The sequence below is a fragment of the Puntigrus tetrazona genome, chromosome 12, assembly GCF_018831695.1.
Source record: "Puntigrus tetrazona isolate hp1 chromosome 12, ASM1883169v1, whole genome shotgun sequence".
Classification (NCBI taxonomy): Eukaryota; Metazoa; Chordata; class Actinopteri; order Cypriniformes; family Cyprinidae; genus Puntigrus; species Puntigrus tetrazona.
Window position 1 is genome coordinate 2848311 of NC_056710.1, and position 17389 is coordinate 2865699.

General features: G+C 39.5%; 1 protein-coding gene across 1 annotated transcript; it reads right to left on the reverse strand.

The window, feature by feature from the left end:
* Window positions 1–1665: 1665 nt before the first annotated feature.
* On the reverse strand, window positions 1666–11690 carry LOC122355585 (AT-rich interactive domain-containing protein 5B-like). The gene is made up of 2 exons (XM_043254049.1): window positions 11485–11690; window positions 1666–5264 (listed from the first exon to the last, which is right to left on the reverse strand). Exons 1-2 carry the CDS (start codon window positions 11560–11562, stop codon window positions 3183–3185), a joined length of 2160 nt encoding a protein of 719 aa, XP_043109984.1. The 5' UTR covers window positions 11563–11690; the 3' UTR covers window positions 1666–3182.
* Between the last annotated feature and the right edge of the window lie 5699 nt (window positions 11691–17389).

Here is a 17389-nt window from a genome sequence, read left to right on the forward strand (position 1 = left end):
GTATATATAAATGTAAATGTTCCAGTGTGGAAACAATTTGTGGTACAGCCAAGGCTTTCCACATTTTGCACCAAATGTGTATTTTAATCACAGAAACATTCAAAGGCAGGAAACGGAGATGGCGTCAGATGCCCTTTCCTTCTGAGTCAACAGACAACAGCGTCTGAGTGAGTTTGAGAAACACTTAATGGCACTTTGCCTCACGTGGTGGTTTGTGGCTGTGGGGACTAGGTCCAGCGCTGTTCTCACAATTATTCTTTTTTTTTCCTATCCAAGAACAAATTCTAAACTACATTCCCAAACAGAAGTTGGTCACAACGTCAAACAGATAACGTAACATGTCACCAGTGTAATGTACTCACGAGTAAATAGTTTTTAAAATGGTGTTTAAGTCTTTTTTTCTGGGCTCCACAAAGCCAAGTTTCCACATAGGTCTGTAATTATGTTCTTGCCTGTTCACTATATATTTAATTCAACCACTAGAGGGAGTATTAAAAGCTCCGAAAACATTTGGATTGTATTTTATGTCTTAATGAAGTGCAGTTGTTTCATGGTGAGCTTGCTCTCCTAAAAAATATTTATTGGTAAGTGTTTTAAGTGGTATGAAAATTTTGCTCTGCAACTTGATGGTATTTAATCTCATAAGCAAGGCCCAGCTGTGGGACAAGTAAACTATTATAATGGAATTTATGAAAATACTTCAAGAACTATAAAGTTGTTAGCTATATAGTGGATAATTTGGTGAACTGCTGCTATTTCAACCACGGCAATGTTATATTTACATATCTTGTGGTAAAACAGAGTGGCAGAGGCTTAAAATGGAACGGTGTTTAACCTTACAGCAGGACGGCAAAACTGCATTCCTGCAGCAGCTAAAAGATTTAGGCCAGATTTTTGAAGTCTAAACAGTCAAGTTTGAACTCTAACCTCCAACGTGCAGCTGACTGTGACAATCTTACACTGAAAGAGACACTTTAAGTGCTCTTGACAAACAGTCTAATTATGGGGCCACAAAATTCCCAGTGCTCATTACAATTATAATGAACAGCGTAAACTAGAGCAGATGTGTCCTAGTACAGTGCTTTTTCAATGTGCGCTTGAGTACTGTAGGGCAGGGTGAAATTCTCTACATGGCTGCGCTATGCAGATAAACATTTGTCACATTATTTTGTCAATGCATATATAACAAATTATGTTTCATATTTTAATCCATAGTAATATCCAGCACTCAAAACACTTTTTCGTGTAGCCGAAGGTTATGGCGTAAGGTATGCAAAGTAGGGCAGAGAAATAGGTTTAGTGACATTCACCATAAAATAAACATTTTTAACCACAATTTAAGCCCCAAGTGAAAGTTTAAACAGACAGTTCACCCAAAAATATAAGTCCATCATCATTTACTCAACTTTATATTATACCAAATTGTATGACATCCTTTCTCTTGTGAAACACTAATTGTGAAATACAGCTGTTTTGCCAATACAATGAAACATTGGAACCTACTGATTTTAATTATATGGACCAAAACGTTTGGCACAACATGAGGGTAAATGAATAATGAAAGAATTCATATTTTTGGGTGAACAATCATTTTTAAGGCAATTATTATTTTTAATAAAAAAAATACAGTATCTTGGCAAAAACATGCATAGATGAACTGTTGTATTAAGTTATAAAACTGTTTATTACTCATTACAAAATGTTACATAGCAACCTTGAGTGTTACTCCAAACATTGTTGGAGTAAATACATTTCTTGAAGTTTAGTTTCTACTACTAATACATCAAAAAAAAAAGAAAAAAAAAAAAAAAAGAAAAAAAAATATATAATTGATTACCCCTAGGAGTACTGTGTGTTGCTTTTCAAATTTTCTTGGTACTTTCCCAAAATCTTTTGTGCAAAGAAATCATGCTTTTTTAATTAAAAACTCTTTTCTGGCAAGAGTTACACTTCATTTAATACAGACGCAAATTTGACTGCTGCCAGCACTTACAGACCTAAAGTTCAAACAATATCTAAAAGTTTAACTGTTAGCTATCCTTAAACAGAAACGGATGGAAAAGCCTGTGTGGACTTATCTAAGTGCTCCTAAAATGTGTTTCCCCCAAATGTAGTTTGAAATTTAAGTTGTATCTCCTGATAAAAAAGTCCTCTGAGTAAGCAAGCACAAGTGTACACCAGCAAATACAAAACTCACTTTCTGACACTTAAGTAGTCCTGCATTTTATCCTCTCACCATCCGAAATCGCTCTTTAGCCCCAAAGTTCAGAGCAATCAGAAATTACAGTAGCGAGTGAACATGATACAAAATGCGTTCAGTTTGTGAAGGTTATGTACAAGCACCTCAGTCCTAAATTTGACAAAAACATTCCACATTGCTCTGGTGATCAGGAGCGAGTTTGGCTGGGCATAAAAGGAGCTGAAAGGGAGCCAGCAGACAGTGGTCAAAGAAGCTTGTGAAGCCTACCTCACGTTGTATCACTGACATTTAAGATTCCTTCAAGGAAAGCTTAGTTGGTTTTATTTACATGTAACTGTGTAACACACCAAACTGCAATACTCGGGTCTCTTTTTTTGCGTCTTTATCAAATGTGATATCTCATTGCTTAACCCTTGTAGGATTGAAAAATAAACATATAAAACTACCACACTGTTACATTTAAAAAAAAAAAAAATAACAACAACAGCAACAAAAACATACAGTCAAGAGTAATGTTAAAAGGTCCAACATTTACCCAGGCAGCTCTTGCATTATCGTATCATAGTGTTTCGGACTAAAGAGCTCTCAGAATGGACTGAAATAGCACTGTCGCATTGCACTGATTTGTCACTCAATTTTCCTTTGGGTGCCTCCATGGACATCACGCCCATCTCCACTTGGGCACCTGTGTCAAGGCAACATGTTTTCAAACAAGCCAACTGACACTTTCAAACAGTGCGGTGAGAACAAGCCACGATCAGCCCAGTTGGCCCCCGTTCAAAGAAATGTGCAAATCATAAACTTGAGTGGCAAGAAGGTAAATAACAGAAATAACTGCTCCCGTGTTAAAGCGTTTATAAAACACTGCTATTCGCTGGATACATTAAGTGTGACCATGCTTGATGGGATTTTCTGGGGAGCCTCAAGTCTGAGCTAAGCATGGGCTGGGCGTGTCCAGCCAGGGAATATCAAACTGCATTTCCTAGGAAAGTTTAGTGCTGGGGTGCACTGAAGAGAGTTGAGGGGGGCTGAAAGCTGGCTGGGGGTGAAGGGCTGACATGGGGTAGAGGCTCGGGTGCAGAATGTCCCCGTATGAGGTGCCCACTTGGTGCCTGTAAATGTGGGCGGGGTTGGCGGCCAGGAACTGTCTTTGCATCATTAAGGAATGAATAGCGAAAGGGGGCATGAGTGGTGACAGAACAGCCTGGTTCTTCAAGTACTGTAGTGAATGGGAGTAACTTGGGGTAACATGGGAGCCCAAGCTATCACACACGTCCTGGACCTGAGATACAAATGTCCCTGGATACAGCCCTTGGAACAGGTGAGAGTGCAAGGGGATCTTGTGGCCCTCCGATGAGTAACTGCTGATGTGTGCCGTGTGAGTAGGCTCTGCCGGCTTCATGGACTCACTGTCAGCTTCTGGTGTTCTAGGTTTCCCTGGACCATCTCTTTGCGTTGAGCAGTGCAAGGGTGTCACAGCCCTGATCTTCTTCTCCGATGGTGCATTTTCCAAATCCTCAAGGGTCCTTTTTAGAGGCCGTGCCGTGCAGATGTTCTGCGGGCTGCTTTTGGAGTTCAAAATGGGTCGAGCCATCTCATCGATCTTGTAACCCAAGGTCTCTTCTCCCCTGCCATTGTGTGCTTTTTCCAGAACCTTTGAGTGAGATTCGGTTGCCTTTTTGGATGTGGACACGGTCATGGGAGGAACACGACAGGCCCTAGGATGATAATCTATGCTTGAGTTATGACTGTTTCCTGCTTGAAAGAGAGAAGAGTTTTTAATGTCCTGTTGTATTGTGGGATGTGGGATGCCACAGAGGGAGGATGTGGAAAGAGGCAGTTTGTGTGGAGAGGATTTTGGGAGACTCAAATCAGTTGGCTGCTCCTCTGTTACCCTTTCTGCAGGAGGTCCCTTTTCTTTCTGATTAAGCCGGGCACTGTAATTCAAACCCACATTGTCGGGAAGCTGATTTGGAGGAAAGCCCTGGGCGGTCTCACAGTCCCGGGGGTAAACGTCTCTGTTAAGGTACTTGCTTATCTGCTCCTTGCTCAGGTGGTGCTCGGTTTGTCGGCTGAGATTGTGAAGGTGAGGTGAGGAATAAAAGTCACTCAGGAAGCTGGGAGCCTGGCCAGGACGAGGCATCTCAGCAGATTTCTCCATGCTGGAATGGGGGTCAGCCCTTAGGTATGGCTCTCTTATTGGGGTAGGCTGTGGCTGGGGTATCAATTCCCCCTCATTACACCCCTCTTTCTGAGAGCCCTCTGTTGAGGACATCCTGTCCTCACTTCCTCTGGACTTGAAACTTTGAGCATGCTGGATAACTGATGGGCGTTTGATCACCATGTTGGTCTCTGCAGCGGAAGGAGCCTGGGAGCTCTGCTGTCCAGAAGATGGCCCTTCTGTACCACTACCTGACAACCTCCTACTGACTAATGGAGGTGGCGGTCCATATGGGTAATTATTACGCAGTCCTGTTCCACTGACTTGGGACAGCATCTTCTTCTTAGCTAATGGGGACATGATGCCAGGATTACCCCTAGGGTAGAGGAGGGGATTAAAAGTGAAGCATGTTTCTTCTTTTTTAGGAGGCTCAGCTCTGTCGAGTGGGATTTCTGGAGATGTGAGGGGTTTCTGTTTTAGAGTGGGCAGCACCATTCCCACCTGGTTTTGGCTCTCTTGTGGCCTAGACTGTTCAGCATTTGCAAGGGCACCCGGAGGCACCTTGTATTCCAGCATCCCATGCTGCCATTTCTCTGGTGTGTGAGAGTTGGGGAGAGGATGACCTGGGTGCAGCGGCATGTTAGCAACAGGAAATGCATCACAATCCTCTGATTTGAGTGGTGCACAATCTTGTGGAAGTGAGGGTAACACATTCCCATTTGCATGCTCATATGTGTTATGGAGCACAGGCTGATCTTCATCCTTGATGACTAGTTGTACACCTTCATCTTCAGAAAGAGGACTCTTTGCTTCTCTGTCCAACTGGGTTAGAGCCTGGTACTGCTGGTTATCCTGCTTGTCCAACAGCTTCACATCTTGTAGCTGTTCTGTGTCCTCCATCCCCTATGGACACAAAAAGAGATATACTTAACATAATGGCAGAATTATACAAAGAAACTGGACAAGCATACATTTCTCTTCATTGCTTCAACACAATCACATCCACAAATTATTAAAAGGGATATTTCATCCAGAAATTTAAATTCCGTCATTAATTACTCACCCTAACGTCTTGCCAAACCCATAAAGTCTTCATAGTTCATCTTTGGAACACAAATTAAGATATATTGGATGAAATCAAGAGAGATTTCTGACCCTGCATAGACATCAAATGTTCAAGACCCAGACAGGTAGTAAGGACACAGTTAAAATAGTCCATGTGACATCAGTTGTTTATCCATAATTTTAACTGTAAAGCTTTGAGAACACTTTTATGCCTAAGAAAAAAAAAATTATTTGACGTGCATTTACAAGAGTACCACAGCACATGAGCATTCCTGAAAAAATGGTGCAGCGTATTTGGGTTCTACATTAGAATGCTGGCTTATGCATCAGCATGCGTCGTGATACTCTTGTGAATGTGTGTTGACATTGGGCACAAAATGTATTCTTGTAGCTTCATAACGATACAAATGAACCACTGATGTCACATGGATTGTTTTAACTATGTCCTTACTACCTTTCTGCTCATTGATCATTTTCGCTGCATTGCTGTTTTTGTCAGAAAGCTCTTGGATTTCATCAAAAATATTTCAATTTGTGTTCTGAAGATGACATGAAGAAGGTCTTACAGGTTAGGAACGACATGAAGGTGAATAATTAGGGACAGAATACAATTTGTGAACTATCCCTTTAAATCACACAAGGTGCCCCCAGGTATGTAATAAAAAATAAAATACTGATTCAAAACATTTTTTGTAATATTTTTTTTACTGAAACTGACAAAAAATACATTTTACTATTCAGGTTACTGTATACTTTTATATCCCAATACGCTTTACATATCTTTATTAGAAAGGGTTTGAACTGTTTGTATTATCCAAAGAACCACAATTATTGCACATGCACCTGTAGAATAGTTCTTAAGTTTACAAGCAATTTGTCACAGTTAGGACATTAAAGAGACCTTTTTAGTTAAAACACCAGACGAAAGACGCTCCTAGTAGAATAGTCCTGTTGCAGAAATGCATGAGGACTGCATACATTGTCAGGGCAATAAACCAGTGTCCACAGTGTGAAATGCCAAAACAACGCTACAGGGAGATAGGAAGGACAGCTGATTGTCCTTGCATTGGCAAATTACATGCAACCATATGTCCCCCCAGATGCGTTTGAGAACTAGCAAGAGCAGAGAAGCTAGACCTGGCAAATGCACTATAGTACTTAAAGCAGCTTGCGGCCACACAAGATGCTCACTGCAACTTTCGATATTGATGTTTCTTCTTTCTCTCTTTTTTTATACCAAGCTTAGTGTCAATATATAGCTTTAATTCCTAGCCTACACTTCTGCAGTCCAGAATGCGAATAAATAAAAAGAGAAGGGTGAAGACTGAGATGACTGACAAAAAGGCATGATATTATTCTGTTTTTACCTCAAAGTAAGTTTCAAGGTCCTTGATTTCATGAATGCTTTAAGAGTAGTCTGCTTTTGAATTCAGTATTCACTTTCGAGCATGATATTGATATTATAACAAGTCATACAGAGGATTTGTAACTGCTTTTAGATAGATGGGAGAGATTTTAAGATCACATTTCTAAATGTATTTATTATTCATGTGTTTGAATTGGACTTTAAGATTTGGATCTTGGACTGGAAAATTTCAGTATGCCATTCATTGGTTTATCTTCCCCAAAACTGTAAACATTCAACACAGTCTCACGGACAGTTCTTACATATTTTATGAGGTGGCTAATTCATACAAATTTGCACGATTTGTCTAAACCCCAATGATGGGTAGTTTTAGGGGAAGGGGGTAGGTATAGGTCATTCGTACAAATTCATACAAATTGGCAAGCGGTAAAATGCAGGAATTCATAAAATATGTACTAATTGGACAGAGACTGGACTGAAACATTGAGCATCCCGGGTACTGATTTGCTCAAATCCATCAGTCTCTTTCCAGCTAAACCTAGTGAAGGTTTGGGCCACTGCTACTGTAGCAGGTTGTGTCAGAGGGCGCTAGTCATTGTGGGGACACGGCTGATGTGTTACATCAGGAAATAAATTTAGATTACAAAAATGCAAGCCAAAATTCAGAGACTTGGCAAAACATGCAGAAACAGACAACCAGGTAAAACTAGGGTAAACACTGGCAGTGTATTTACAAGGTGGAGGAATTAAACGTTTGGGTTTCAATTAAGTCACCGTAATCGAGGACTTTCGTTTCAACAGGTAAGCTAAATTCAATAAAGCCACAGATAATTGCAGACAAAGAAACGTCAGTCTGTTCAATGCTGGGAACATTGTGACTAGGTGGTACTTAAGTTGGTTCTAAACGTTCTGATTTTATTTCAAGAGTTTGAGAAAAGCTTTAAAAGTGTGGCAGAAACCTTACACACAAACCTGCTGAAGAATGCTGCGAGAACAGCATCTACATGCTAATGGCGAACATCAAAGTCTTTTTCAAGACACGCATAAGTGTGCATCAACAGATGACCTTGCGCGTTTGCACTTCAGGAGCTGAGCTGCAGGCTTAAAGCTGATACCTCAATGCTTTCCCAATGCAAATATCTCTTCTCTTTAACACAAATGAGATGAAAGCTGAGGTTGTGTAAGCTTTGCATCATTTCAGAGCTGAACAAATCAATGCCAAAATCCTCTAAATGCAGTCTGCTTAAATGAGAGTAGAAAACAGAGTCAGCATGATTGCATAAAAGAGACAACCGACACCTGCTGCCATCCTCGTGATCCAGGGCATGATGCAAGTTTTGCACTTTGGACAAACTTCACATGTCTCTAATGAGCAGATGCTTTCCGGAACTTCAGAGTGGTGACAGCGGTGCAGACGAGAGGCGTGCACCGCCCATCCATTCATTATCAGTGTTGGAGGAAGAGATGCACAGATGTTTGACATCAGCTGGTGTCAAATAAAAGGCTGGCTCATCTCTTTCACTCCATTTCCTCACTCAACCCAGATGAATGTGCAACTGCACGTGAATAATCGCATGTTCATACATCACATTACGCAGCGTGGAGACAAATAGCTTGTCCCAACTTGTTTTTGTAGGCTTGAAAGTAGCACGATTGCCTTCATCTACTATCTGGCAACTTTTTGAGCACTGTTTTATGGTAATTTATACAGCGGGCCCTAAATGTGTATGCTAATGGTACTTTTGTACCAAGTTGCTAGCAAAACATTCTATCAAGAAGAGAAGCTGCACACATGAATAGTCAAATGCTCTTCTGATCCGTAATGCTTGGCTAGGCATTAACGTAAACACAGTTGGCTGTTTCACGCGAATGTAAACAGATAGGATCAAAAAAAAAAAACATGTGTGGGTCCAATACAGGATATATGCATTAGGTCTTGCAGTGTAAATGAAGCCTAATAGACATGTCACTGTTTATTATGTCAAGCTGACAAAGTAATGTCGTATTCATTTCTTGTAATACTGTGCAATCATTGAATACCTTAATCAATATGTAACCCTGGACCACAAAAACTTAAGTTGCTGGGGTATATTTGTAGAAATAGCTAAAGATACATTGTATAGGGCAAAATTATCCTATAACAAACCATGTATCAACGCTCATTTATTTAGTTTTCAGGTGATGTATAAATCGTAATTTAAAAAAATGTTTTGTGGTTCAGGGCCACATATTTTTTAGTTACTTGAATAAGCAAAAGCAATGCATATTATAAAAGATTATAGTCATCATGATCATTTCACTACAATACATAATTTAAAGCTATACCTTGTCAGTCTTATATTACTGATTTGCTACTATTTTTTATATTATTTTAATTTTAGTTAAAGAGTTTGTGTTTTTTCATTTTTATTTTAAAATCTCTGCAGTTTTTACAAAATTTTATTTCAATTGCACCTGAATGCAGCTCTAAATTTGAATGTTCTACAGCATAAATTTTAGCCGGGGCAGCCAAACCGGTGCCGAACAAGTCTCCTTCCAAGCTGCCATTTGAGAAGACACCTCTGAAAGCCTGGTGTGAATGGAGGCCTCTGACCTGCGGGATCGCTCTCTCTGTTGCCCTCTGGACACTTGAACAAGTTAACAAGAATGTCTTGGTGCCTCAAGCAGCCAGTGACTAGCAGGCAAAATTAGCCAGCTGTAACGTGGCATGACGGCGCACGTCATTCAATAGCGCTGATTGTATTTGGTGCCTGAGGAAGGGCTGATTTAACAGCGCTTACAATGCTCTGATTCTTAGCAGAGCAGCGCGCCTATATTTGTACATGCCCTGATTATACTCCACTGACAAGCCGGCCCCCAAGACAACTCCCAGCATCTCTCTCTCTCTCTCTCCAAATTTCCTCTCAGTGATCTATAACTCTACTTTAAGTGTTTTTTTCCCTCTTTTCAGCGCTCCGGTCTTGTCATATCGGCTCTGCTTCAAACAGAGAATTCCATTTTCATTTTCTGCCTTGTACAATGTACAATCAATTATCTGGAGAGGCCTTTCAAATTACACAACATACCAGACAGATGAGCTAGGCATGCAGCTGGAAAAGAACCTACAACAGGCCTTTTTGTTTCCACACCATAACCTATTACTCATTTCATGTGCGGTGGAAATGAATACGGACCGTGTAACGGCTTTGAAATGTGTCTAAATTTGACAATTCGAGAGAAATTTTCAAACAGCCCTTTCATCTTCTCTGTAATCATTTGCTTATTCATGTGAAAATAATAACTCGATTTTCATTCCCTTCCACGGCCGCACTCTCCTTTTTTCATATTTACGCTTAACTGAAGAGACATTTGCAAATCACCATGGATTTATTGGCTTTTAGGGATAAAAATAAGCACACGGTTTCTATAAGAACAAAACTGCGGCATGCACTGGCCCATTGCATATTGGTTTCTAAGACGTGACGGGAAAACATTTCCATTGCCGCTGCTCTGTAAACAAAATGTCAATTAACCAAAAAAAAGAGAGAGAGAGTACTCTTATGATTTCCCCCCACAATTCATGTCTTTCAAATTGATCTGTGAACAAAACTCAGAAGGAAAATGGAACCGGGGGAAACCTTGTGCTCTGCAGTCCACAGAAAATAACAGAATCGGGCACAGCTTATAAATCGCCCGCAGTCAGTCAGGCAGACAAATAGCATTTGATTTCCATGCTGTACTGCAGCGGTCAGAGCTTCCAAATAAGCTCAAATAATTATGTTAAAACCAGCTGCTCCTGACAGCGCTATTCTCACACGTCTGTGACAGCTTATTTGTTGAGGAGAGGAAAGGCACCCTGTCTGAAGTGGTCTGTCATGGTTGTTCTTCCAGCCAACTTTTTAGGGACCAGGCACGTATTGCATCTGTATTATTATTCTGCATTTTTTGCACTCAACTCTTTGACAGCCATGCACAATGGACAGAAATATACGCTACTTGTGAAAAGTTTGGAAGAATTATTTTGTAATTTGTTAGAAAGAAATTCATTAATTTGATCAAAAATAACAAGACTAATATTGTGAAATATTCTAAGAATGGAAAAGAACTGTTATCTTGTGTGAACTGTTATATTTGAAAATATTTTCCTTATTTAATTGCAAAGCTGAATTTTCAGCGTCACTAGTCCAATCTTCAGCGTCACGTGATCCTTCAGAAATCATGCTAATATGCCAAAAAATTTATTCTTATTAATGTTGAAAACATTTTTAGCTGCTATTTTGTGGAAACAGTTACACTACCATTTTAGAGTTTGGACTAAGAAAAATAACAAGAAGCTTTTCAGCAAAGCTGCGCTTAATGTTTTAACAAAATATTAAACAAAAATAAAATTGATGATGATAATAATAATAACCATTACTGACAACTGAGTGACATTAACATTTGATAGTAGAGCAGCAAATCTGCATATTAAAATGATTTCTGAAGGATCAAGTGACATTGAAGACTGGAACAATAATGCTGAAAATTCAGTTTTGCCATCACGGGAATATATTAGTTTGTACCTAAGGCCAGTTTTTGCACTAGTCACTCAAACCTTGTAGCCCCATTGAAGTTATGACAAACAGTTCTGCTATTGATGTGCTTGGCGCTGTAAATTCAGTAAATGTGTGTGCTGCTTCATAACAGTCTACAAGGACACAATGAAAGACTGACCGGCTCTGGGACTTTAGCTGAAGCGTCCTTTTCACTCCGAGGTTTTTGCTCGTCCTTTGGCCGCTTCATGGCCGCCATCTTTGTTTTTACGATGCCCTCCTGAGCACTCCCCTCTTGTTTGCGGGGTTTGACAGGTGGAAGGGGTTTGTCTTCCTCTCCTTTAGTAAATCTCTCATAGGGTAGGATGAGCCTGAGGAAAGGAGGAAGTGATACAGGTCAGCGGAATCACACTGATTCATCATCTGTTTGGACTTCTGTCACTTTAAACATTCATGTCTTTTTCCTCAGCTGTTAATAATGATAACTGATATCATTGCTTCCTGAAGGCTTTATCTGTTATCCTAGACGAACTGAAATTGACTCATTGAAAAAAAATGAAACATCATCTTCCTGTGAATAGATGATTGTTGTAACCCTATGGGCTTATAGGAAATATAACTTCATTTAGTTTTTAAATCACAAATCTCCATTCATGTGATAAAAATTGCAATATTATATACATTAATGCCATTTCAGTAAATTATTCATTCGTCTTGATAATATAGGCTTACATTTGATTACTATTGAATATTTATATTCAAATATAAATATTAATTTTAAATAATTTGGAACACTAATGGTGGTATTTAAAAAAAATTAAAATAATTTTCACACAATTGTTTGTTTACATCACTCTTTGTTTTGATTGCCATGGTTTATAAAAATAAAAACAATTTGAGCATAATGGCATAATTTAAAATAACATTTTTTAGATCCACGTTATTGATCTCACTGTAACCAATTCTTTCACGCACGTAGTAAATTACACTTGTACACTATAACACTTATACATCACAATATGGAATGAAAGATCTGTCACGACTTCCGTGCAACTTTAAGATTAGAAGTCACAGACAAAAACAATATAATTCATATAAAGAAAGTAAAAAAATTAAGTTAATTGTTTCCAAGAAAGTCTAATGTAAAACCCTGTTCATGTTAGTGAAGAGTCAGAAACTGGGGCATAAAAGTGTGTTAACACAATCAAAGCCAAGATGACAATAGATATGAAATAGCGATTTACTTCAGAATGTTATTGGGAATGGAGGATCTGCCTTTCTACTCTTGTAGTTTGAAGTTTTTATAATGTGTCCAATGTGATTAAAGAGTCTGGCGTGGAACTGTTGGAAGCATGCAGAATTATAAATATCTCCTCTCTAGTACAGCAGTCCTAATCCAAATACATTTCACATCCCGTGCATCACGATACACGAATGCAAAAAAAGAAGCAGCAGGCGAAGTCAAACATAAATACGATGGAGACGGCTTAATGCGACAGACAGCTCTATTACAATTATTTGTGATTTTTTTTGTTGTTTCTCTTTTCATTCTCTTTCCATAATATCTGTTAGTATCTCAAGAGGCATTCATCTGCTTTAGTTTGTAGTCGTGTGTTTACTCAACGCCGGGGATGTTCGGGGCTCTCAGAGGCGGGACGCACTGAGCACGCTCAGACAGGGGCTGTGCGGGAAAACTATGCCGGCTGAGGTTTGGCGGCCGGCCAGTGGCAAAGCTAAGCAGGAGCCCAGAGGGAACATTCATCTTCAGATCCCATTACCAAAAGAGTTTAAACATGTTACAGCTGCTAAAAGTGGAAAACGGCTCGGTCCGTGCAGTCAAATCAAAATAGCAGGCAGCTGCCAAATACCTGATTCCCACTGTAATGTTTCACTTCATGTTTACATAATGGAGGTATAATAATGCACACAATGACTTATCTTGTTCACAGCTAATCTTCAGAAATCTCCCTCGTCTGGAACTAAAGGAGTTTTTTTTACAAACCCCTATAGAGCCCTTTAAGTGAGATTTAAGCAGGTCTTGTGACGGCCCAGTTTTGAAACCGTGTGCAAAAGTGCGATGTTGAATTTACCCGATATTCTTTTGAACAGCTGGAGGGAAAATTGCTATCAGATGTCACTGTTTTAATTTGCCTGTATTTACGTCTGAGTGCTTTTTTTTTTATGCAAGTGAGAGTCGAGATAAGAATGGAAATAGCCCTCCGTCAAAAGGTGAGAAGTCAGGGTATAAATCATGACAAATATCCCCCACTCATTCTGGCCACATGACCATTTATGGGAATAACAAGTCACCGTTCCCTTCCCATTTCAGTTCACAGAGGAAAAAAAAAAACTGTAGAAACTCTTTCCTTACAAGTTAGGCTGTGGAGTGTTTCCTCGGAGGGAAAATGTTTTTAAGAGGTCGAGGGCGTCTGTGAGATTTAAATTTTGGTTATTTTCATTGAGCTCAGCAGCTGGCAGATAGACAGCATTATAACTCCATTTCATACAGCCAGTAAAGGGCACGATGCCAAGAACAGGAAATATGCAATTTAATTTCCTTTTATGAGAGAGCGATAGAGCTAAGCAAACACAAATTTTAGTTTCAGCATCGGTAGGGTTACAGATATGCATGTAGACACACATCGCTTCTTTTGCAATCTTTATCCATTCAAGGTTTTCCTGCAAATCCTTAGGGCATTGTGGCTGGATCTATACCAACATGTTGGCTTTGATACTATGAAACGTTAGACAACAAATAAACAGTCTAAGGTCACCTATGAAATAAAACAAGGTGAATGTCAATATGTGATCAAAGTTTGAATGCACAATCAGTTCTTTTTAAAGCAAAGAAAATGAATCAATATGTGTTCTGCACATTTCAAACACTTTTGTTTTCACTGTGCCACATAACGGCTGTATATAAGTCTTCTCTAATTTTATCTACCACCTGAAATGAGAAAATATCTCACATTTGAAAAAATTCGATTTTTTTTGATTGGAGAAATGCACATTTTAAGCATTATTTTATTAAATTATTTAAAATATTAATGCATGTTTTGATTATAAAATCCAAATTTAGTGTCATTTATATTTATACAGTATTAAAGGACATATTTTATACGGGTCTACCTGCAATTTGATTTTATTAAGTAATTTAAAATATTTTACTTTTTCATTGCTGCTTTTGCTGGTTCTATAGACATTATTATTCGCTTATAACTTCAGGTGTGGTGAAGCATAAAATAATGTCATTTGACAGTGAAGAAATACATGATATGCAATACCTATATTACATTCAGTAGCAATATTACATGCAATCGCAAAAAAAAAAAAGACAGAAAGCACATCAAGGACAGGAAGTAGGTTTTCTAAGAAAAGAGCAAGACCACTGACAGGGCCGGCCTTCAAAATAAAAATAAACAAATGGAAAAAGGCAAATGCACCATTTTGTCACAAATGGTGTGGCGGGATACATTTCGCTGGGAAATGAACCAAAAACCTCCTTGATGGTCTGAACGTGTACTCACCGTGGGAGTACCAAGAAGTGCCACAAGAGCGATTCATTTACAGGACTATTTCCCCTCATACGGCTGGAAAAGAGGCTCATCCCCCTTCCTGTCTCCATTCCAAACATCTCGACAAAGACTGAATACATCCGTGAACCCGAGTTTAACCGAACAGAGCTGCTGCCAGTAATGTACAAGTGTCACGCTGAGTTTTTCTCCCCATCAGACTTCACTTGTCAGTCCATTACAACTGTCCAAAGCTTCACTGAAGACAGACCACTTCTGAAGCCATGGGACTCCTCTTTGAACCGTGGTTTTTCTTTTTCCCTTATAAAAATGACTACGCAATTACATTTCAACTCAGCAGATACTTAATATATAGCTTAACAAGACATTTGGAACATTTTTTTTTAAATCGGCAAACAGCTATATCATTTTTAACCTTCGCAAAACATTTGCATTCCTTTTTAGAACAGCTGCAAAGTCACGGAAAAAAACGAACCAGGCCGCAGTTCGAGAGCTGTCTGTAATCATAAGCTCTGTTGAAGTTATTTTAGTTCCTCTATCCAGCGCACTGACTGCAACGGTTCATTTTTAGGCCAGATCAACATGTTTTGCAGACTCTGGCTGGGCTCAGGTGTTCTCAAAGCCTCCGTCTCAGCCGCCTTGCTTCTGTGATGGAGCAGGAAGCGGCTGCTTATTTATACGAAGGCTGGGCATTTACTCATCACCACCTGCAGATTAAGTTGTGCATATACTCGCATTCATATGCCATTTAAAACCCAGCACTCTTAACCGAGGCCCACTTTTCTGGCTTCCTTTGATGGCGCCGTCAAAGAAAGCAGATGAGGTCCGGAATATTAATATACGGTTCATATCATCTGCGCGTATTTGAAAATTACATTTAATGTACCGCAGCCACGCATTTTCTCCAGCTGGCTTTTAGTCATGAATATGTTACATGTGAAGTGACGTGAGTCTTATCGGTTAAATAAGCATAAAGATAATGAGTAAAATGAGATTTACGAGTTAAAAAAAATGTCTTCAAATTTAAGAATTGGAATAATAAGAAAAGACCAAAAATTGTGAAATCACTTAGAAATTACTAGTACATTTCACAACGAGAAGTGACTTGAATTTTATCAGTTAAATACGCATAAAGATATTAAATGAAATGAGATTTATGAGTTTAGATAAAATATCCTCAGAATAAGATCAAAAATTGAAAATGACTGATTTACAGTAGAAAAACTGAAAAATAATATTTTCTCCAATAATATCTGTTTTATTTACATCTTCGGTTTACAGCTGCAATATGCTATTTGTCGGTTGCAGATCTTTCTCCATTTTTGCAGAACATTTGTCCTTGAATACAAGCACCTGCCCCATATATCCTACAAAGTTCAACTTAAAAACTGCCCGAACAAATGAATTATTTATTTTAGAAATCCAGACCTGGGTTATGTGTCACCTTGAGCGTTTTCAAAAAAATCTTATAGACCGCCAAGCCATCAAAAAACAGCATTTTTACGGACAAGTACTTTTTATATAGCCGTTTAAAGTGGTGCAATTAATATGAACACCTTAATTTGTCCAAAATATTCAGTCACAAAGTGACTTTGCTGTGCAAACTGCCTCCTTGTCATTAATTCAGATGCATAATTGCTTTACGAATCGTGAGGAGAATAAAGCTTCCTGTATAATGTGGGCAGATAAGGGCATCATCACAGAGATAGCAGGCTGCTGAAAACCCGTACACTTTTGTCTGCGCTCACTTCTCTCTGTTGTGAAGACTGCTGAGTGGGTAATAAGATTGTGTTGCAGCATCCCCCCCCATAAAGACCAGCATTTATGCTCCGCCGAGGTGCTGTTTTTCCTGCCACCCTTGCCCGGGGATGTGTTCCACATAAGAGACGCGGGCCATTGGAAAGCGGCGCTTATAAAAATCAAGTGGGGCAAAGAGTAAATGCAGATGTGACCGTGGTTATGTAACTCTTACTGGAAGTTGATGTAAACGACGAACGGTGTATTATTTCCTAGCAGGGTGCTGTAGGAGAAGCTAATCTACAGTTTGTGTTTTGCAATTTCCTGTGCAGCGGTGGCTGGTGGGATTATGCAGGAAGAAGCTGTGCTGAGGTCAGTGGGGCTTTCCTGCACGGAGAACCGGCATTTCTGCATGTAATAGGGGAACCGTGAGGGCCTCGCTCTTGCCAGCCTTACAGCTTCATTCGCTGCAGCTCTTAACCGCAACCACATGACCAGGGCGGAACCGAAAACCCTGCCAGCTTGCGCCTGATCACAGTAAACTTGAGGTCAGTATTAGACACCGACCGGTATCGCGGCCGTACGCAGCTGTATGCACTCGCGCAGATGGATGGTATTAAAAAGACACCTTTCTAAATTTGTACGACAGACCTTATTACAACCACCAGCTGAATTACTCTAAATATAATGGAGCTGCGGTGTGAATTGAAATGGACTACAGTGGAAATTGCTCTTGAGACTTAATGTAGTTCTCAGTTGTGTTGCATTTAAAGCACCACGAAACCCAACAACACATTTCTTGAGATGATATATATA